Raw genomic sequence first — 22,646 nt, 5'->3', positions numbered from 1 at the left:
ATTGCACCGGAGACTGGGAGCGAAGCAGGGAAGCAAAATCTGTTCTGTAGCGCCCCGCGGTTCAGATACAATAAGCCAGGGTTGACTTGAATCCTGGCTGCTTCTCCCCTGCCTATCCAGCTGCCGTGCTGCACATTTTGCCCTTCTGCAGTTTCCATTAAAGATGCTCTTTAAAATTAAGGATTGGGAGGGAACGTTCTGCAAACTGCTGAAGCTTTTCCCCTCTGATGTCTAAATTCTTTTCTCTGCTCTCTCTCTCTCTCTCTCTCTCTCTCTCTTGGCTTTCTTAGATCTTTTGGGGTTTTTTTTTTACTTCAAGCCAATCTCGGGCGCCTTGAGCATTAGCTACCCGCTGTTAAAAGATGGCTCCCTTTTCAGGATGTTGAATCTCTGCGCTGCAGCAGAGCAAATGCTGAACGCAGAGCCGCTTGGGCGCATAGGTGGGCTGGGGGACGTTTGTTAACAAACCTCTTCTTTCCCTCCCAGACCGAATGTTTCAACTACATCCGCTTCCTCCAGACCTATAACAGCTCTCACATGTACACTTGCGGCACCTACGCCTTCCAGCCCAAATGTGGCTACATTGTGAGTATAGCACAGGGGTGTCAAACTCAATTTCATTGAGGGCCGCATCAGCATTGCGGTTGCCCTCAGGGGGCGGGGGGGGGTATGGCCTGGGAGGGCGTGGCCTACTGGGTGGGCGTGGCTAGAGTGTGTATGGCCTACTGGGTGGGCGTGGCCAGCTCTACATCGTTCGCATCAAGGATGCCTATGGGGGCCTGGGCAGGAGTGGGACAGATCTGAGGGTCTCTGGCAGAAGGAGGGTCTCTGGGCCAGGGCCAAGGCAGTGGGGGCCGTTCCCTCCCTGTTTCCAGGATGGCTTCGCGGGCTGCATGAAACCACTTCGCGGGCCGGATCCGGCCCCTGGGCCTTGTGTTTGACATGTCTGGTATAGCAGAAACACGGTCCTCGCGTGAGACAGTTTGAGCAGCCCAGCTTGTTATTAGGGTTTATTAACAGCCTCTGTTTTTTGGGGGGCGGAATGCCTTTTTCAGGATCTGGCCACCTTCTCCTTGGACAGGTTCTCTTTCGAAGAAGGCAAGGGCAAGTGTCCATACGATCCTGCCAAGGGATACACAAGCCTCATTGTGGGTAAGTGGTCATCGGAGCTTCTGCGTTTGGAGCTAAAGGGGACGATGGCGGGGTGTCACACCGAGGGGGATTCCTTGAAGAAGAGGGAAGATCCAACTTCTGCGGATGTTCTCCTGCCTGGCCGCCTGTTGGCTTTACGCATGATAAACCAATGTTTCTGAACCTTAATCATTTTAAGTGGCGTGGACCTCAGCTGCCAGAGTTTCCCAGCTGGCTTTCCAGAATAAGATAAGATAAGATGATAACCTTAATGTTACTTTTTTTTTCTGTGACCACACTGGCACAAATTTAAAAAATGCTTGCTCTCAAAAGAAAGTATATACACCCACCCATACGTATATGTATACATATACATATAATGTATACATACATATACTATACTGTATATATACATATATACATATACATATAAATATGCGCTCTCTCTCTCTCTATATATATATATAAGGTAAAGGTAAAGGTTCCCCCGCACATGCGTGCTAGTCGTTTCCGACTCTAGGGGCCAGGGCTCATCTCCGTTTCAAAGCCGAAGAGCCAGCGCTTGTCCGAGGACATCTCCGTGGTCATGTGGCCGGCATGACTAGGCGCCAAAGGCTCACGGAACGCTGTTACCTTCCCACCATAGTGGTCCCTATTTTTCTACTTGCATTTTTATGTGCTTTCGAACTGCTAGGTTGGCAGAAGCTGGGACGAGTAACAGGCGCTCGTTCTGTTACACGGCACTCGGGATTCGACCCGCCAAACTGCCGACCTTCTGATCGACAAGCTCATCGTTCTATATACATATATACACACACACACATACACACATATCCTTCTCTACATATATATATATATATATATATATATATATATATATATATATATATATATATATATATATATATATATATATATATATATATGTCTGTGTGTGTGTGTGTGTGTGTGTGTGTGTATGTATATATATGTATGTATATGTATATATGTGTATGTATATGTATGTATATATATATAAAGTGTTTGTTAAGTATTTTAGAATACCTTGCTAGGCCCCAAACACGGGACAAATCTTATTTCCTGTTTCAGCCTAACCCAAGGCCATCCACATGCAGTAGTCACAGCAGTGACAGCTCATATTTGTGTAAATCCAAAAAATTTACACACACACACACACACACATATACACATACACACACATACATATACACACATATATGCTTCTCTACATATAGCAATATATACATATACATATATATATGAGAGAGAGATGCTATACATATACACTTACATAAACACACACATATATATACATAGCCATATTAATTACTTAAACACACATGGTGGAGCAGTGGGCTAATGCCTCCTTAAGTAACACCAGCTGCCTGCAATTAGTGCAGGTTCGCATCCCACCAGGCTCAAGGTTGACTCAGCCTTCCATCCTTCCGAGGTAGGTAAAATGAGGACCCAGATTGTTGGGGGCAATTAAGCTGACTTTGTAATAATGCCGCTTGGGGTGTGTGTGAAAGCCCTAATAAGCAGGCATATACATAGAATGAAGGCTACTGCTAAGTTTGTAAAGCCGCCCTGAGTCTTCGGAGAAGGGCGGGATATAAATGGAATTAAAATAATATATATATATATATATATATATATATACATATGCGTATTAATCACAATCCATTTTGAATACATAGTAGAAAAAAGAGTCTTGAGAGTTAACAAGGTTGATACTATATGGTCTCCTCCCAGAAAGTAACACACAAAAAAGCTGGTCACGGAGAGGACATACAGTATCCCAGACAATACAGCAGACCCTGGTCGAGCATCGCTGATATGCTGTGTCCTGGATTGTGGGAATTGAAGTCCATGCCTCTTAAAGTTGCCAAAGTTGAGAAGCATGACCATTGACAATCAAGCATATCTACTCTTCAAAATCTAATTGGAGCTCCGGGTTGCCTCATGAGCTGGGCTAATGCCTTTTCCTTGCCTGTTTCAGAGGAAGAGTTGTATTCTGCCACACACAACAACTTCCTGGGTACTGATCCTGTGATCCTGCGCAATCTGGGGCCCCAGTATCCCGTCAAGACTGAGCACCTGCCTACATGGCTGAATGGTGAGATGCTAAAGGGGGACGGGGGATGTTTCTTCCTTGGAACTTGTCAGCATAGTTACACAAGCGTTTTCTGTAGTGGGCAGAGGGAGGATACATGCTGTCTATTGGCCGTATATGCTATTTATATTGTTTGCATTGTTCTAATTGGCTTGGAGTAACTTATACTCATGGTTGTGTTTTCTGAACTGGCTAGGTTTGCACAGCGTGCTAGACTGCACTTAGATGAGTGTGGTCACTGTCTGGTCAGCACATGGTGAGAACCCAGCCACTGTCATAACATGTTGTTGAAGCTAGGCTGCTATGTCCATTCAGAATATGGTGGATTTCTTTGGACATCGTCACATGTTATATGAATGTGGAATTTTGCTGGGCTTCCAGATCTGGATGTGGCAGAAAACTCAATAGCCACTAGATGGCAACAAAGAGTTTGGGCTTTCTGTATTTCCTGGCAGCCATTTCTTTGCTGCCATCTGTTGGTAGCTGCAGAGTAGTACATTGCAGAACTGTTGCCAATTTGCCATCTGGATTAGAAAGGGGCGAACAGGAAGTTGTCTTACATCATCGGAGAGATGTAGAGAGCCAAGTTATTGGGCAGAGGTCTTGCAAGATTCTACTATGTCATCTCTTTAATCTGGACAAGGGCATGGCCTCTCTTTTCTCTAAATTACTTTAATTTGGTTTTAATTAACTAAAAATAAATTGGTGGGAAGCTGCCATTTTTTATTATTTATTCAATTTTTGATGCCGCCCAATTCTGACATTTTGTAAAGCAATGCACCAGTCTCTGGCACCGTCTAATTCCTGCCTCTTGTTCCGTGCAAACCTCACTGGCATTTTTAGAAAATATAAATATTGGGAGGAGTGTGTGCGTATGGCTTCAATCCAGGGTTTGCTTTGGAAGTGTGCCCACTGCAGGGAAAGTGGGCTGGTAGAGAACATTCTGGGGTGTGTATGAACACAGTATGTTCTGGCAGATGAGACTTGGGTTTACTGGAACAAAATGAGGCTATACAGCCCCTCCCGTGAGTGTCGTGGACAAGTGAGCCACTGACATGATCTTAAGATGACTTGGGTGCCCCTCCTGACAAGATTTCATACTCCGTTAACTCAGGAAGGCAGAGATCTTACACAGGTGAGGAAGATTTTTACACTGGATTACACTGTAGACACGGATCAGATGATGTTTGATGCTCCTTAGGGGCAGGGGATTAGTCCTTCGACATTTGGAAGATAAATTCATAGTCCCAAATACAGCTTATGAACGAGTGGCTTCTAAATGCTGAATTATCTATCAGTGTTTACAATGAAATATGGTCGTCTTTTGCAGAGACAGTTCTGTAAAACTTCCGCGTAGAGGTAGCCCTAGACTTAAATGGTTCATTTAGTGACTGTTCAAAGTTACAAGAGCATTGAAAAAGGAGATCTAATACAGGCGAGGAAGATTTTTACACTGGATTATACTGTAGATACGGATCAGATGATGTTAAAAGTTAAAAAGTGACTTATGACCCTTTTTCACACTTACGACTGTTGCTGCACCACCACCACCACCCAAAGTCACATGATCAAAATTCAGATGCTTGGCAACTGGTTCATATTAATGACAGCTGCAGTGTCCCAGCATCATGTGATCCCCTTTTGCCTGACAAGCAAAATCAATGGGGAAGCCAAATTCACTTAACCGTGTTACTTAACTGCAACGATTCACTTAACAACTCTGGCAAGAGAGTTCGTAAACTGGGGCAAAACTCACTTTAAAAATGTCTCGCTCAGTAACGCAGAGGTTAAGTCAAGGACTACCTGTACGCATCTGAATGAGCCCTGGGTGGGTGCGCATATAAGAATTCCATACGATTTTTGTCCTGTTGCCTCTTTTTCCTTCTTTTCTGTTTTGTTATTTCTTTTCTCTCCTGTTTTTTAAAATCAAGCTAATGTTGTGTGTCTGGTGAGAACTCTGAGCTTAGTAAAATGAGGACCCAGATTGTTCCAGAGTCAGATGCTAACTCTGTAAACTGCTTAGGGAGGGCTGCAAAGCACTGTGAAGCGGTATATAAGTCTTAAGTGCTGTTGCTATTGCTGTAACTGATCGGATGTTATATTAAGAACTGTGGTGGTGCAGTGGTTAGAATGCAGTATTGCAGGCTAACTCTGCCGACTGCTAGCAGTTCAATCCTGACCGGCTCAAGGTTGACTCAGCCTTCCATTCTTCCGAGGTCGGTAAAATGAGGATCCAGATTGTTGGGGGCAACAGGCTGACTCTGTAAACCGCTTAGAGAGGACTGTAAAGCAGGGGTCCCCAACCTTTCTGTGTTGGCAGCCTGGTGGGAAAGGAGGGGGGCAGACACCATTATGCACTGTGAGCAGGCACACTCCGCAAATGGGGCTTCTAGCGCCAGCGTGAGGCTCGTGGCTCAGCTAGTGCCAGCTCGCGGCTCAGCTAGCGCCGGTGCGAGACTCGCAGCTCGTGGCTTGGCTACCGCCAGTGCGCACCACAAGGCTCAGCTAGCGCCAGCATGAGGCTCACAGCTCATGGCTCAGCTAGTGCCACCACACAGCTCACAGCGTCCCGCTGGCCAAGAGGCTACGGGCTGGCAGTGGGCCACAGCCCATAGGTTGGGGACCTCTGCTGTAAAGCCCTATGAAGCAGTACATATGTCCTGTGGCTATTGCCATTTTCTGTCTCTATTTATCTCGATCCTCTTCCTCCTTGCAGAACCCCATTTTGTGGGCTCAGCATTTGTCCAGGAGAGCAAAGGCAGCAATATCGGAGATGACGACAAAGTCTACTTCTTCTTCAGCGAGCGGGCGGTGGAGTACGATTGTGACATTGACCAGGTGGTAGCCCGAGTGGCACGGGTCTGCAAGGTAGGCGGTGTGCTTCTCTTTCTGGGGTCGCTCAGGGCTGGACGGACTTCTGCACAAATCTTGGGGAGTGAGCTTTTCTAGGACAATCTTAGGGGGGATGGGAACGGCCCCACACCTGGGCTAGGATCTGAAAGCTGCGTCCAATCAAAGTTCTATTATTGTAAGGGGGGGTGTCTCCAAACTTGTGGACTTCAACTCCCAGAATTCCCCAGCCAGCCAAAAGTCTTAAAGTTGCCAAGTTTGTAGATGCCTGGTCTATTGATCCACAAGAAGCTGCTGAGGAACTCACAAGGATTTGATTATTTTTGCTCCAAATTCCTGACCTTTGGAGGTTCCTGTCTCTTAACCCTGGAGCGAAAAAGTCTCCAGAAACAGAGGCAGCCCAGCTGGTAGGACAACCAAGGACAAACACTTCAGACTTAGAGGAGAGCAGAGCTGACACTTGGTCCCTCCAACAATTTAGCCGAATTGATAGACAATGTCTTGTCAAAACTCAGAGCTCTTTAGATGAAGCTTTGTTTGTTTGTTTGTAATATTTATTAACCCCCCCCCCCCAATCTTACCACATGGTAACTCTGAGCAGATTCAACGATGGTAAATGTACTATAGGTAGATGTTGACTTACAACCATTCGTTTAGTGACTGGTTGAAGTTACAGCAGCATTATTAATAAAATGTTGGGTGTTGTTAGCCTTGAGGTCATGTACCTTAGAGCAGAGGTCCTCAACCTTTTGGGCACCAGGGACCAGTTACTTGGAGAGAGGTTTTCCATGGACTGGTTTTGTGTGCTGCCTGCATCCTGCGGATGGGGCTTTCCTTGTTTGTGCGGACCGGTTGCTGGCCGGTACTGGTCCACAGACCGAGGGTTGGGGACCCCTGCCTTAGAGTAGGACAAGATTATCTGTCTAGCCCAGGCTTTCCTATCCTCACTGGGCTTCAGCTCCCATCATCCCCAGTTTGCAGAACTCGGGATTGGCTGAAATGCAGGTAGTCCTCGACTTACAATGATTTGTTTAGTGACCATTCAGAGTTACAACAGAACTGGAAAAAAGTGACTTATGACCGTTTTTCACACTTACAACCATTACAGCATCCCTGTGGTCATGTGATCAAAATTCGGATCTTCGGCAACGGGTTTGTAATCATGACGATTGCAGTATCCTGGAGTCACATGATCATCTTTTGCAGTCTTTTTTTTTTAAAAAAAATATTTTATTGATTTTTTTTTTAACATAGTCACGTTAATATTTGGTAAACAGCGTGTTGCCTGGGTTTACATTTAAAAACAACCAATAACAATTTGTTTCTGTAGTTCCATAATCCACATAGTAGCTTTCTTTGATTTGCTCTTCTTCCAATAATGTTCTCTTTTACCAACCTTGAATTGGTACATTTCTTGGTATTTTGATGGATAACAATTGAATAGAAACGTTTTTCTAGTAATCTTAACAACCACATCAATATAAAGCTTCTTTTCTCATTGATCATCTTAAATACCTCTTCAGAGGTCCTATTTAGATTCGTTTTCCCCACAGTGTTCAAAACATTCTTACCAGTTAAGATTTTCTCAAGAGTTAATTACACTTAAATATTTATGTCTTTTTCCTCATACAAGCTGTCCCAACAATTTTTTACGTTTCTCGTTATCTTAAAAGAGCCTTGGTGGAGCAGTGGGCTAATGCCTCCTTAAGTAACACCAGCTGCCTGCAATTAGTGCAGGTTCGAGTCCCACCAGGCTCAAGGTTGACTCAGCCTTCCATCCTTCCGAGGTAGGTAAAATGAGGACCCAGATTGTTGGGGGCAATTAAGCTGACTTTGTAATAATGCCGCTTGGGGTGTGTGTGAAAGCCCTAATAAGCAGGCATATACATAGAATGAAGGCTATTGCTAAGCACATTGATTTGTGCTTTAGATTGTAAGCCGCCCTGAGTCTTCGGAGAAGGGCGGGATATAAATGGGATTAAAATAAAAATAAAAATAAAGAAACAAAAAGAAAAAGAGAAGGAAAAAAAAGTCTTCCGTCTTCTGACGAGCAAAGCCAATGAGGAAGACAGATTCACTTTTAACAACTGTGTTGCTAACCAACCACAGTGATTCACTTAAAAACTGTGGCAAGAAAGGCCGTGAAATGGGGCAGAACTCACTTAACAAATGTCTCACTTAGCGACATAAATTTCATGCTTAATTGTGGTCGTAAGTCGAGGACTTCCTGTAACCTATGGCGATGGTAACATCCTGCGTCCTTTCTCCACATGGCTCCCTCCAGACGTTTGCTTGGGAATTGCAGTTAAGCTCCCCTGGTTGGCAACTCTTAAAGGGGCCGTGTGTGTGAGGTAGCATCTCAACACAAATCTGGCACCCAGCATACCAACGGTGGGGAGATTTAAGCGGTTCACAGGCCATTCTTTTTTCGGTGCAGGGCGATGTCGGTGGTGCCCGTACTTTGCAGAAGAGGTGGACGACGTTTCTGAAGGCCCGGCTGCTCTGCTCAATTCCCGAGCAGCAGCTGCACTTCAACCGGATCCAGGGGACCTACACGCTGAACGGCGATCACTGGCGCGAGACCAGCTTTTTTGGGGTCTTCCAAGCACGCTGGTAAGGCACGACAAGGTTTTTCAGAGGGCCCTTGGCTCGAATAGTGCTGATAAGACTGAAGGTTGGGTGTGGACTTTTTTAAGCGGGAGGGACCAGTGAGTGGATTCACTTTCCCTTTTTAAAGAGAAGCGAGCTTGTGTTCCATGAGGCGGTGAAGGAATCTTTTACATGTGTCACATGGAAGAGCCAGGCAGAGATTGGATCACACTGTTGTGACTTCTGTCCTGACTTTTTTTTACCGTTCTCTGCAAACACACACACACACACCCCGTCTCACTTGCATTGATCTAACACGGGGTCCCCAAACCCATGGGCTGCTCCTGGGCATTGAGCTGTTCGGAACTGGGCCACAGAAGTGGGCAAGCAGGTGTGCATGGCACACTTGCGCGCGTGCTCCATTTGTACAAGCGGTGGGTGCACCTGCCTGCCACTTGCGCAAATGAAGTGGCGTTTGTGCGCTTGCTCACTGCTTGTGTGGCATCATCCCCTTCCCTGCTCCCGCCACTCCGCAAAGCCAGAAAATTTAGGGAACTCTGATCTAACAGGAATAAACCACCTCAAGTGTGAACCCCCAACCCCCTGTTTTCCTTTACTTCCTGCAGGGGAGACGTAGATGTCTCTGCCATTTGCCAGTATCAGATCCTGGATGTGCAAAAGGTGTTTGAAGGCCCTTACAAGGAATACAGTGAAATCGCTCAGAAGTGGATCCGTTACTCCGATCAGGAACCCATTCCCCGTCCCGGAGCTGTAAGTCTATGCCCCCACTGAGGCAGAACCCCTCACTCTCGTCCCTCCCATCCTGCTTGGGTGATATAATCTCGTTACCTTGCTGCCAAGCAGCAGACAGTCATCCTTTAACAATTGCCCTGTTTAGTGACTATTGAAAGCTACGGCACCTCTTTAGAAAGTAATTTTACGAGCAGTTGCATTTGCAGAGTCAGTGGAGAAATCAGCAGTAAAATTGCAAGCCATGGTCACCAGTTTAGGAAGATTCTCAGTCATCCAAATCATTTGTTGTTTTTGTTAGTTCCGACCCATCGCGACCCCATGGACAACGTTCCTCCAGGCCTTCCTGTCCTCTACCATCTTCTGGAGTCCATTTAAGCTCACGCCTACTGCTTCAGTGACTCCATCCAGCCACCTCATTCTCTGTCGTCCCCTTCTTCTCTTGCCCTCAACCTTTCCCAGCGTTAGGCTCTTCTCCAGTGAGTCCTTCCTTCTCATTAGGTGGCCAAAGTATTTGAGTTTTAGCTTCAGGATCTGGCCTTCTAAAGAGCAGTCAGGGTTGATCTCCTCTAGGACTGACCGGTTTGATCGCCTTGCAGTCCAAGGGACTCGCAGGAGTCTTCTCCAGCACCATAGTTCAAAGCCCTCGATTCTTTGGCGCTCAGCCTTTCTTATGGTCCACATCCAGGTCATAGTTGTTATCAAAAGTGGTTTTTAGTTTTTGAAAAGGCAACAGGACTGTTGGGGTTTTTTTTGAGGAAGAAGATGACGTTTTACTCCCTATCCTGGAAGCTCCATCAGTTGTGTTGGATGCTGTGGGAAATGGAAGGATGGAATTGCACACCTGATTCAGGCGACCCTGAGGTCACAGATAAAACCCCAAGTAAACCACAATGGCTCTCAGAGGGTGTTAAGACCAGTTGACTGCAAAGAAAACACAATCTTTCCATTCCCCCCCTCCCACCAACTTAACTCAGCTGCCAATAACGTTCAATCTCCCGCACCAGCCAGTACAACTGATGAAGCTCCCAGGGTAGGTAGTGAAATGTCTTCTTCCTCAAAAAAACAAAAACAAAATGCAATCCAGTTGCCTTTTCAAAAATAAAAACCACTTTTGATACGATACCTTCAGGGTCACGTGATGTCTTGCTGAACAGCTATAGGTGATTTGTTCAATGTCTGAAGCAGAAATTAGGTTTTTAAGTCTATCGCCGTCGTTGACATTTGGCTTAACAAATGTGGTTTCTTTGCATCAGATTTGCTAGTTCTGATTGTGGTCATCAGGCCAGAACTACATATGTAGGTGGATTGGGTGAGGTGCGACTTGGGATCCTTTTTGCCAGATTTTAGGTTTTCAGTCAATCACAGTCATTGATAAGTGTCAGAATTGTTATTTCTAATTATGGTTATTAAGACAGGAACGCCCGTATGCAGTCTGGTGAGGTGAGAAGTGATTTCTTGGGGATTCTTTTGCCAAAACCCAATTTTTCTAGGTAGCTTTCGTATTTCTTTTAATCTCTGATCACTTCTCGGGTTAGTTGGCATCCTTGTGTCAAAAGGTGGCCATACCTTGAGATACCTGGGTGAGGTGCAACACCTGGGAGAATACGAATAGTTATTCCTGGATGGGTTGCATGACACAAGCAAGTGCTTTACTCTTTCTGCTGGGTAAACTGGTTTCATTTGTGGCGTTTTCTTTGCTACCACATCTGTCCTTCTCCTCCTTGTCCCCTGCCCCATAGATCAGTCTTTGTCGACCTTGGCATTTTTAAGGTGCGTGGACTTCAACTCCCAGAATTCTGGGGATTTGAAGCCCATACATCTTTGAGTGGCCAAGGTTGAAAAACATGGCCCTAGATTGGGGCTCTTCAAACTTGGCCCTTTGATGACTTGTGGACTTCAACTCCCAGAATTCCTCAGCCAGGCACATGCGTGCCTGGCTGAGGAATTCTGGGAGTTGAAGTCCACAAGTCATCAAAGGGCCAAGTTTGAAGTGTCCTGCCCTAGATAATCACACTTCTTCTGGCCCGTCCCTCTGAGTGAGACCCCTCCTCTTGGTGAGGAATTGACTAAGTCTCTTTACCTGAAGCTCTAATCTAAATCCTGCTTCTCTTGTCTTTTGTTCCAGTGTATCACAAATTGGCACCGGTACAACAGTTTCTCCACTTCCCTGGAGCTCCCAGACAACACCCTGAACTTTGCAAAGAAACACCCGCTGATGGATAAGGCCGTGCCCCCACAGGGCAACCAGCCCTTGCTGGTCAAGAAGGATGCCAACTTCACCCAGCTAGTGGTGGAAAGAGTTCATGGGTTGGATGGCAAACCATACGAAGTGCTGTACATCGGGACAGGTATGGGCTGAGGAAGGAGGTCAGAATTACAGCTGTGTCCTCGTAACGTGCCTCACTGTGTCAATCCAAGTTTCAGCCATTACAGTTTTTGTTGGCTAATTTTTTTAATCTTAGTTGTTTTATCGAGAGCCAGTTTGCCCAGTGGGTTAAAGGCAACAGGATAGAAACCATGAGTACTGGGCCCTCACTGTGGGAAGATAAAAGCAAAACATGTCTAAAAACACTGCCAGAAAGACTGAAGGGATTTCCCCTTAATACAGGTAGTCCTTGACTTACGACCACAATTTGAGCTCTAAATTTCTGTGGCTAAGTGAGACAGTTGTTAAGTGAGTTTTGCCCCCTTTTACAACATGCCCCCTTTTACAACATTCCTTGCTGCAGTGATTAAGGGAATCACCACAGTTGTTAAGTTAGTACAGGGGTAGGCAACCTTGGCTCTTTTATGACTCGTGGACTTCAACTCCCAGAATTCCTGAGCCAGCAACGCTGAGGGGAAAGGGAGAGGTTTCCAAGCTGAGCCAGGCTGGCTCAGGAATTCTGGGAGTTGAAGTCCACCAGTTGAAGTCCACCAGCCAAGGTTGCCTACCCCTGAGTTAGTAGCAAGGTTGTTAAGGGAACCCAGCTTCCCCGTTGACTTCGCTTGTCAGAACATTGCAAAAGCAGATCATGTGACCCCGGGACATGGCAACGGTCATAAATGTGAACCAGTCGCGAAGCGTCTGAATTTTGATCACGTGACCACGGGGACGTTGCAAAGCTCATATGTGTGAAAACCAGTCATAAGTTACTTTTTCCAGTGCCGTTGTAACTTCGAACGGTCACTGAACGACCTGTTATAAGTCAAGGACTAGCTGTAATCAGGAGTCAAAACTAACTCAAAGGCACACACAAAAAATGAAGCCTTGGTGGAGCAGTGGGCTAATGCCTCCTTAAGTAACACCAGCTGCCTGCAATTAATGCAGGTTCGAGTCCCACCAGGCTCAAGGTTGACTCAGCCTTCCATCCTTCCGAGGTAGGTAAAATGAGGACCCAGATTGTTGGGGGCAATAAGCTGACTTTGTAATAATGCCGCTTGGGGGGCCCCGAAAGCCCTAATAAGCAGGCATATACATAGAATGAAGGCTACTGCTAAGCTTGTAAGCCGCCGTGAGTCTTCGGAGAAGGGCGGGATATAAATGGGATTTAAAAAAAAGTCATTTTATGCTTTAAGCACATTGGGCACACATGAGCCTTTTTATGTTAGTGTTTAAGTGATGCTTTTTCTGGCCCTAAAACAACTTCTGCTGACTCTCTCATAAAAGTTAACCAGAAAAATAGTTTGCCTTATCTCGCAATATTTCCCTTCAGTTCTGCTAGTTAAAAAGTGATCAGAGACAGGAGACAAATTTTTAGGCCGCCTGGTGTGACAAGAAGCATTTCCTCCTGTTTGTCAACCAAGTGTGAAATGCCCCCTTTGAGACAGATCTTCTCATCTGCCATTTTTATTATTAGCAATTTCAAAGTGAATAAATCGCAACTCTCTTCATCAAGGAGTATTTTTAGTGGGTAGCGATGTTTTTAATTGCTTCTTCTAACCACTTAGCTGATTATTATTTTTTTAATAAACAAATCCTCCTTTTGATGCGTTCAGCAGAAAGTGATTAGAGCAAAAATAAAAAGGAACAGCGAAGCAAGAAGTAAAAATTGCAATAACCCAACAGCTCATTTGAAATGTGGCCTCCTGCGTTTCATCTAGCTGGACTGCAAAACTGTCTCTTAAGAGAAGGCAATGTAGATCAGGTCTGGTGGGCAATGCAATAATTATGACTGATGTTCGGATGCAGGGAGCTGTGGAGGATGGGGGCACCCTAAGTGCCATTTATGAGGTTTTTTATTTTTTATTTTTTATTTTCATTCTATTTATATCCCGCCCTTCTCCGAAGACTCAGGGCGGCTTACAAGCTTAGCAGTAGCCTTCATTTTATGTATATGCCTGCTTATTAGGGCTTTCACACACACCCCAAGCGGCATTATTACAAAGTCAGCTTAATTGCCCCCAACAATCTGGGTCCTCATTTTACCTACCTCGGAAGGATGGAAGGCTGAGTCAACCTTGAGCCTGGTGGGATGCGAACCTGCACTAATTGCAGGCAGCTGGTGTTACTTAAGGAGGCATTAGCCCACTGCTCCACTAAGGCTCTGTTGATTTGGGAATTGGATCCTTCTGGCAAGAGAGGATGAAAAGAGGATGTTTGTGTACTTAAAAGCATTTAAATGGCCATCCAACTCAAACCATGCAACTTTAAGATTGTGTTTTTCCACCAAGCTATGAAGTCTCTTAAGGAGGAAGGTGCTTACAGTCACTGAATTGTCACCTGATCTGTTCTTTTGTGCAGAGAATGGCTGGTTGCACAAGGCGGTGGCCTTGCCTTCAGGTGTCCACCTCATAGAAGAACTGCAAGTTTTTGAGGAAGCCCAACCCATCAAGAGTCTGGTCTTATCAGTACCAAAGGTAAGAAAGGGTCTTGGCCACACTGTCTGGGAAGAATTGGACACTGAAGTCCTGGTGCCATTGGGGGGAAATAATAAGGATCTGTAGGTGGGAGACAGATTGGAACTGTCAGTGACGTCACTGCGCATATGCCGTGAGTTTTGTTGTACCAGAAATCAGGAAGTATTTGCATTGGTATGATGATGTCTTCAGACACATCCTTCAGATGTTGTGGTGGTTCTTTGCAGACTCACACCTGGGAAAAATTGCTACATAGAATAAAATGGAAATTTCAGATAGTACTGATGCCTCCTCCCCCAGGGCTGTCCTGGCTGTACACACACAACACAGCCTCACCAACCCAACCCAACCCAACCCAGAATAAAGCCATTACCTTTATATCTGATAATTGGTACGCAAAGGCGTCGGTTGGTGATAAGGATCTGGTGGAACAAAAGGCATCAAGGAGAAAGTTACTCGTCAGGAACTGGGACGGCATGGCATAGCAGAGTCCCCGGATTCACAGAATACGCTACGCCCGAGGCCAAGGTGGCTTAACAGAATGGCTGGGTTCCTCTCACCTGCTGCCCCCAAGTGAATCAGCTGGTTTAAGGCGATGGTTTGGTTCACCCAACAGGCTAAGGCACTGTCTGGATTTGCCAAGGACATTGAACCACGTGCCAGCTTAGCCCTGATCCAGCCTAATGTTGGACTTTGCCTGTGAGACTCTTTCCAAGTTTCTTCAGAAGTTGCCTGCAAACCAAACCATCACCTAGAACAGTGATGGCAAACCTTTTACAGACTGAGTGGCCAAAATACAACCCCAAACCCACTTATGTATTGTCAGGGGCTGGGTGGGCGTGGCCCATTGGGTGGGCGTGGCTGTGGTGATAAAGGCAGACTGGGTGGGACTAAAAAGTTCAATCAATTCCAACTTTGCGAGATATTTTTTTTCTCACAAGAAGTTGAAATTGATATTGATTGAACTTTTTTTTTTGCACATGGTGGCCTAAAGCAAAAAGGTTTTATAAAACCCAGCTGAAGGCCTAGGATTGGGGCGATGGCGTGGGTGCCCACAGAGAGGGCTCTGAGTGCCACCTGTGGCACACGTGCCATAGGTTCGCCACCACGGACCTAGAAGCTTAGTTGACTGAACAAACACAAATAGGATGCCCCGTCTGGCAGAAGGCCTTGGTCTTAAGTCTGTCTGGCACATAGGACCCCCACCCCACCCCACACCCAACCCGGCTTTCAGAAAGTGGAGGGTGATTTTTTTTTCAGGCCTCCTAAGTGTTAGAATGGATCGAGATTGGAAGAGTCTAACTCTTCCAACTTAACAGCTATAATTTTGCCCAGAATTATCACAGATCATGCTGGTTGTTTAGCAGGTCATCGTATGACTGATCCAGTTTTATGATATATATATTTTGGGGGGGACAGTTGTTAAGCAAATGCTATGGTTGTTGAGTGAGCTCATTGTCTGCAATGTCCATTTTCCCCCAGAAACCAGAAGTAAATATCAGTTTCTGGGGTGGGGGGGAGGAAACCATCATAAATCACGGTACAGGATGCTGCAAATGTAAGACGCTGCTGAGTGGACAGCATTGCAAGCTGACAGCCTGACATCAGGAGTGGGAGGGAACAAAACCAAGCCAGATTGTCCCATGAGAAGCACCAGCCGTCTCAGGGTCACAAAAGAAGACAGGGACCATTTCCCAAATAATTTGTTAACTCCTAATTGGACATTGACAGATAACCAGGGGGTTGAGCGGGAGCAAAGGAAAGTTAAGCGTATCTTGTGCGTGAAAATCTCAGATCCAGCTTTGCCTCTTCTGCAACCACTTTGGCTTTAGTAAAGTTTACTTTTGGCTAAACATGGGCCAGGAGTCTTTCTTTCCTAATTGGCCAAAATGGGATGGATCACTGCTGTGGTGGGGGATGGCCCTCAGAACTTCAAATTCAGTCCCAGGTATTTTTTAAGGAGTCCATCATAATTTTGAGCAGTCATTAAATGACCAGTTGTTAAGCAAGGACTTACCTTAATTCTTCTTGCCCGTTCTCAGAGAGTCCTTTTTATTGGCTCCAACACACAAGTCATCCAGGTCCCCGTGGCCAACTGCAGCAAGTACCAGACATGCTCCGACTGTATTCTCGCCAAGGATCCTTACTGTGCTTGGACTTGGAATGGAAGTCGCTGCGTCCGGATTGATGCTTATGATGGGTAAGATGTGAAAGGGCAGTTGGGGCAGATTACAGAGACTTTTTCCTCCTGTCACCATAAGGTCGAGAAACCTAATCTTTCTAAATAAGGCTGTAACCTTTGAACGCTAAATGCTGCATTTGAACAGGGAACTTGTACATGTGTCAGCTGCCATCTTATGCTTGCCTTTACCTCCGCTACTATGGGGTGACAGACTGCCATGAACTCTGGGGAGAGGGGAATGAAGCTGGGGAATGCTTGGAGAAATGAAAGTAAGGGCTGTGTCTTCTGGAGATGCTGCCTCAAGGTCACCCAGCTGGGAGAAGGAAGGGTCCACATAACAAACTACTCCTGGGACTGACCATTATAAAAACAGTAATTATTGCACTAATGCAATACACTTGATTTCTAATAAGCCATACCTTTCTCAGCAAATGGATCCAAGGATCATTTTTATTCAGAGGTTTAAGTTGTGGCAGGTCCAACAGTGAGTCCAGTTTTTTGTCCTTGTTCTTTCTAATCCTTAGATCAGTCTTTCTCAGTCTTGGCCACTTTAAGATGCGTGGACTTCAACTCCCAGAATTCCCCAGTCAGCATTGCTGGCTGGGGATTTCTGGGAGTTGAAGTCCACGCATCTTAAAAGTGGCCAAGGTTGAGAAACATTGCCTTAAATTATTCCTCAGGGCTGTTGCCTAGCCTTGTTCTGTTTGTCACCTGCCACAAATCGTGTGATGGGATTTGTTTTTGGCTTTTACAGGACCTCAGTCTTGTTCCAAGATTTGGGAATGGAGCCCGTGATGTGTAACCCCTTGCGTTCTTCCAGACCAGGTCAGTGATCCAAACAAACACTAACCTCTTTGGTGATGTTTTACTGCTCTCCTATTATTGCTATTGATGAGACGTCCTGAAATATAATCCTGAAGCTCTTATCAACACAATGCTGTCTTTTTAAAAAGCCAGCTCAAGGACTGTGACGGAGATTGGCTTTCGAGTTATTCCTTTTTTAAAAAAAAATACTGGGAAAACCCCAGTGTTTCTATCCAGCTGTCCAGGACCATCCGCACAAACCCAGGTGCTTTTGTTGTCTGAACAGTTCTGTATGGTTGGTTAGGAAGAGGAGAGGTGAGGGCTCTGGCTGAGTGAGTCAAAATGAACTCTTGGCAGGATCAAAAGTGTAGCGTCTTGTGCACAAAGCCCTGTGATTGCAACCGTTTTCTCACAGCGGCTGGGTGCTCATGGCAGACAATACCGCATAGTATTCCCTGCGCATCAAACGCAAGCTGCAGGCTCATACCTCATAAACTAGAGAACAGGAACGTGCTCCACATTCTTAGCAACTAGTAACCCTGCAGCGCAAGCTTCAGTGGCTGCTGTGAGTTTTGATCTCTCTTCTCTTCTCTCTCTCTCTCTCTCTCTCTCTCTCTCTCTCTCTCTCTCTCTCTCTCTCTCTCTCTCTCTCTCTCAATCTCTCTCTTGGTCTCTCTTGCTCTCAGTCGCTCTCTTGCAATCTTTCTCTCTTTCTCAATCTCTTTCTCTCAGCCTCTCTCTTTCTCTTGCAATCCTTCTCTCTCAATCTCTCTGGTGCTCTCTCAATCTCTCTCTCCTCTCTTTCTCACTCTTTTTCTCTCTCCCTCCCCCTCCCCCTCTCTCTTAAATTCAGTTTTCCATTTGCAGATGTGCTTTAAATCTTTATCCTTGCTCATTTGAAGTAGTCTTTTTTTTTTTAAGAAGGCAACTGTTTTGTCTACCAGCTGCTTGGGGAAAGAAGGATCCCTCCCATCATCCTGCATTCTATTTGTCTGCCGGTCTTCCTCTTAAATGCATTTTTAAAAATTTATTGCAAGTGGTTTTAGGACCCTTTAATCACCTGACTCTAAATGGATGCCAACAAAACAGACAGTCTATAACTGTGTAGTAAATCAAAGTTACTACACCCCAAATATGAAATAATAATAGGACTCAATAGGTGGATAAAAATGCCAAATCCAGTCTGAACATCTGGCTGAGTGTGCAAATAGCAACAGCAACAACAACAACAACAATATGGCAAAAGAAAGCCAAAAAATCACCAATAGCAGGTGCCTTGGAAACAATCCCAAAACAACTGGAGCACCACTTGAACACCATCAGCATTGACAAAATCACCCTCAGTCAATTGCAAAAGGCAGCTTTATTCGCAACAGCTTACATCCTGCGACAATACCTTTTAACACCATCACCCATCCATATCAGCCTATCCCAGGTCCTTGGGAAGGACTTGTGTTGATAGCTGAATAAAAATACCAAATCCAGTTTAAACATCTGTGTGACTGTGCAATGAATCATAATAATAAATCCAACATAATTTATAATGTTATCATAGAAACCATAACAACATAAAATCAGAGCAGCCAGATTCATCCCTAGTGCAGGGACACATATCCCGTGAATAGCGCTAGTCCCTAAATGCATGTTTCAAATGCCTTGTCTTAAAAAGCTCCCTGAATTTTAGAAATAGGGTTCCTGTGTTTGGTGGGATACTGTGGATCAGACTTTCTCAACCTGCAACTTTAAGATGTGTGGACTTCAGCTCCCAGAATTCTCAGCACAAAGCCAAGTTGAAGTCCACACATTTTAAAGTTGCCCAAATGGAGAAACATTGTTCTGGATGGCTTGTCAATTTCAAAACAGACAATTCCCAGAGGAGCCAATCCAATCAATTTCAGAATCCCTTCAGTACAGGAAGTCCTCCACTTACAATCACAATCGAGCCCAAAATTTATGTTGTTAAGTGAGTTTTGCCCCATTTTACGACCCTTCTTGCCACAATTGTTAAGTAAATGAGTGCAGTTGTTAAGTTGGTGACTTGTTAAGTCAACCTGGCTTCCCCCATTGACTTTGCTTGTGAGGAGGTCGCAAAAGGGGATCGCATGACCTTGGGGCACAACAACGGTCATAAATGTGAAGCATCTGGATTTTGATCATGGGGATGCTGCAAAGGTGGTCACTCTAAAAAATTGCCTTAAGTTGCATTGTTCAGTGCTGCTGTAACTTTGAAATGTCACTAAACGGAACTGGTTTCGCAGTGCGTGGAAGTCTCCCACCAGTGAACTCGATAATGCCGGGGAAACACGTTATATTCAAGAGTGTAATTGCTCTGAAACTGTAATTGCTCTGAAGCGCTATCAGTCAGAGAAATGAACAGATGTTGGAGGGAAGCAAGCATCACAAGGACTGGTGGGAACAATTGTTGTGTGTTCCGTGAGTGTAGCAGTTGTTGCACTGTCAGTGCAGATGTGGTGCAGCCTTCTCCCTTTAGCGTTCACACACTGTTGCTTTCATCTCCGTGGGAGCCGCGTGGGAGGAGGTGCGCTGGAGGTTATTGCTGCTGGCCACGGTGGGATTGAAGACCTTGTCTGAATGGATCCCCGGTGCTTATGGGAACAGACAGCAGCTGTCGCTGATCTTTCTGTTCATGGGACAGGAGGGTTATTGCCTTCGGTCTCAGATTGCAAACCCCAAGTGTTAAATCCTTGTAGACAGACACATGCAATATAGTGGAAAGCTGCTGATACATATTTTGAAGTTGTTCCCAGAGAGGAAGCCATGTTAGCTTGTGGGGAAGAACAGCAGAATAATAAAAAATAATTAAAACTGACAGGGAAGCACAGAGCAAATGGGATCTTTCTCAGAATGGGGATGCTTGAACAGGAGATCTGTGTTCTCTCTGGCTGGGCTAAGAACATCCCAAAGGACATCAGAGTTGGATTCATACAACATGCTTACAAATACATGCAACTCAGGCTTACAAAGAAAAAGATATAGTCTGATTCTCACAACATACTAAAAAGGGGGCTGCATTCTGTGGCTGCCAAGGGTCATAGAAAGAGAGAGAGATTTTAACTGATCCTAGTTTGATGCCAGCCTAGACCATAAGAATATCCCCTTCTTGTTGTCACAACAACCCATTAAAGTGATGTAATGGGATCAGACATGGAAGAATAATTGATTATGGTTGGGCAATGTAATTGTTCAAGTTTCCGGAGCTTAAAAGGCATTTAAGTGTAGAATGTTCCAGTGGTACAAATCAAATCATTCTCCATAACAACAAATATCCCTGCTGATTTAAATCTATACTACACTGACATCTAATTCACAAGGAAAGTATTTTCATGTTTATGGCTCTACACAGCAGAATTGCACCCACTCAAGGAAGCCATAGGAGACAAAGAATGATCACTAAGGTCAAACTCAGTTGCCACCTTCCCTGGCAGATCAAATCACACATTTGTGACCTCAGGATTGTTCACAATGCCATATAACTCAGTGGCATCTCCACAGCCTCTTTTGAGAATTGAGGTGAATCTGTAATTTTAACATGACCTAAAAGGAGAAATTTTTAAATTATAGAGATAATCATAAATAACCATCTGGAGATGTGACGATCAGAAGGAATAACTTGGAGGAACAGGAAGAAGAGTTGCAACCAAGACAACAGTCAGATAAAAGAAATCTGAGGCTAGGACAGAAATGTAATTTGCAAAATGTAATCTCAAAAGGGACGTTTGTGTGAAGCACATTGAGACTTGCAAGATTCAGTTACTGTAATTTTATAAGAATAGAATGGAATGGAATGGAATGGAATGGAACCGAACCTTGTAGGCCATCTAGTCCAACACCCCTATCCAAGCAGGAGACCCTACACCATTTCTTACAGATGGCAGTCCAGTCTCTTCTTGAAAGCTTCCAGTGATGAAGCTCCCACAACACCTGAAGGCAAATTGTTCCACTGGTTGATTGTTCTCACTCAGGAAATTTCTCCTTATTTCTAGGTTGAATCTCTCCTTGGTCAGTTTACATCCATTATTCCTTGTCTGGCCTTCAGGTGCTTTGGGAAATAGGTTGATTCCCCTCCTCTCTGTGAGACCCCCACAAATCTTGGCACACTGTTATCATGTCTCCCCTGGTCCTTCTCTTCACTAGGCTCGCCATGCATAGTTCCTATAACCGTTCTTCATATGTTTTAGCCTCCAGTCCCCTGATCATCTTTGTTGCTCTTCTCTGCACTTTTTTTTTAGAGTGTCAACATCTTTTTTATAGTGTGGTGACCAAAACTGGTTGCAGTATTCTAGGTGTGGTAGTAGTATAAGCCAGGATGACTTTGACTTCCTAGTCTGGTCTATCTTGAAGGGCTGATATGAATTAACATGACATTCCATTAATGGTCTAAATTTAAGTGAAAATAATATTATGTCATAGGGACGCGGTGGCTCAGTGGGTTAGGACACTGAGCTTGTCGATCAGAAGGTCGGCAGTTTGGTGGATCAAATCCCGAGTGCCGCGTAGCAGAGTGAGCGCCGGTTACTCGTCCCAGCTTCTGCAAACCTAGCAGTTCGAAAGCACGTAAAAATGCAAGTAGAAAAATAGGGACCACTGCGGTGGGAAGGTAACAGCGTTCCGTGCTAGTCATGCCGGCCACATGACCACGGAGACGTCCTTGGACAAGCGCTGGCTCTTCGGCTTTGAAACGGAGATGAGCACCGGCCCCTAGAGTCAGAAACGACTAGCATGCATGTGCGGGGGAACCTTTACCTTTACCTTTACCTAATATTATGTCACAGCCAACTTTTGTAGTCCATGAACAATTCCTTTCAAGGACCAAGCTCTGGGACCCTCAAACATCTTCATCTTTTCAAAGAGTTTCTTAGCCAAACCTGGTATTCTTAGTAAAAGAAGGTTTACTGCTATCTACCCTGTTCGACCCTTTCTCCAGATTAGATTCACTTGATTTAAAAAAAACAGCTTTAGTATTTTAAACGGATGTATAAACTGCAGACCTTCTTAAGGTCTTTTGATCTTGCACTGAACTCTGTTCTGAGCATCATTCATTTTATGAAACAATTTCTGAACCTTAAAGCAGGGGTCCCCCACCTCCATTAGGAACCAGGCCAAATGAGTGGTGGGTAACCACTGTTTGTGCAAATTGAGATGCCCACACTCAGGTGTGTGCCTGTCAGTCACATCCCATCTTCCCCCCTCCCCAGTGGGCCGTCAAGCTGGAAAGTTTGGGGACCACTGCCTTAAAGGCATACAGCAATTTTTTTCAAGCTACTGTCTTCCAGATGAGTTGGACTTCAGTTTTCATAATCCTCAGCTGGTATCACCAAAAGGAACGCTGATTATTGGCTTTAAAAGGAACATAAAATACTTTGG

At 45.1% G+C, this 22,646-nt stretch overlaps 1 protein-coding gene across 2 annotated transcripts in view; it reads left to right on the top strand.

The window, feature by feature from the left end:
• The window catches only part of SEMA4C (semaphorin 4C), an 84,159-nt gene that overhangs the window by 57,945 nt on the left and 3,568 nt on the right, over positions 1 to 22,646 (top strand). For both annotated transcript variants that reach the window (XM_081333568.1, XM_081333569.1), the window contains exons 5-14: positions 487 to 585; positions 1,056 to 1,152; positions 3,131 to 3,247; positions 5,961 to 6,112; positions 8,532 to 8,707; positions 9,310 to 9,454; positions 11,562 to 11,784; positions 14,160 to 14,275; positions 16,318 to 16,475; positions 17,212 to 17,282. In XM_081333568.1, coding sequence (XP_081189694.1) covers positions 487 to 585; positions 1,056 to 1,152; positions 3,131 to 3,247; positions 5,961 to 6,112; positions 8,532 to 8,707; positions 9,310 to 9,454; positions 11,562 to 11,784; positions 14,160 to 14,275; positions 16,318 to 16,475; positions 17,212 to 17,282 — 1,354 coding nt within the window. The remainder of the gene's footprint in view (positions 1 to 486; positions 586 to 1,055; positions 1,153 to 3,130; positions 3,248 to 5,960; positions 6,113 to 8,531; positions 8,708 to 9,309; positions 9,455 to 11,561; positions 11,785 to 14,159; positions 14,276 to 16,317; positions 16,476 to 17,211; positions 17,283 to 22,646) is intronic.

The sequence above is a fragment of the Vipera berus genome, assembly GCF_964194415.1.
Source record: "Vipera berus genome assembly, chromosome: 8".
Classification (NCBI taxonomy): Eukaryota; Metazoa; Chordata; class Lepidosauria; order Squamata; family Viperidae; genus Vipera; species Vipera berus.
The sequence above is the reverse complement of the archived record's forward strand: the minus strand, read 5'-3'. Positions and strand labels throughout refer to the sequence as shown.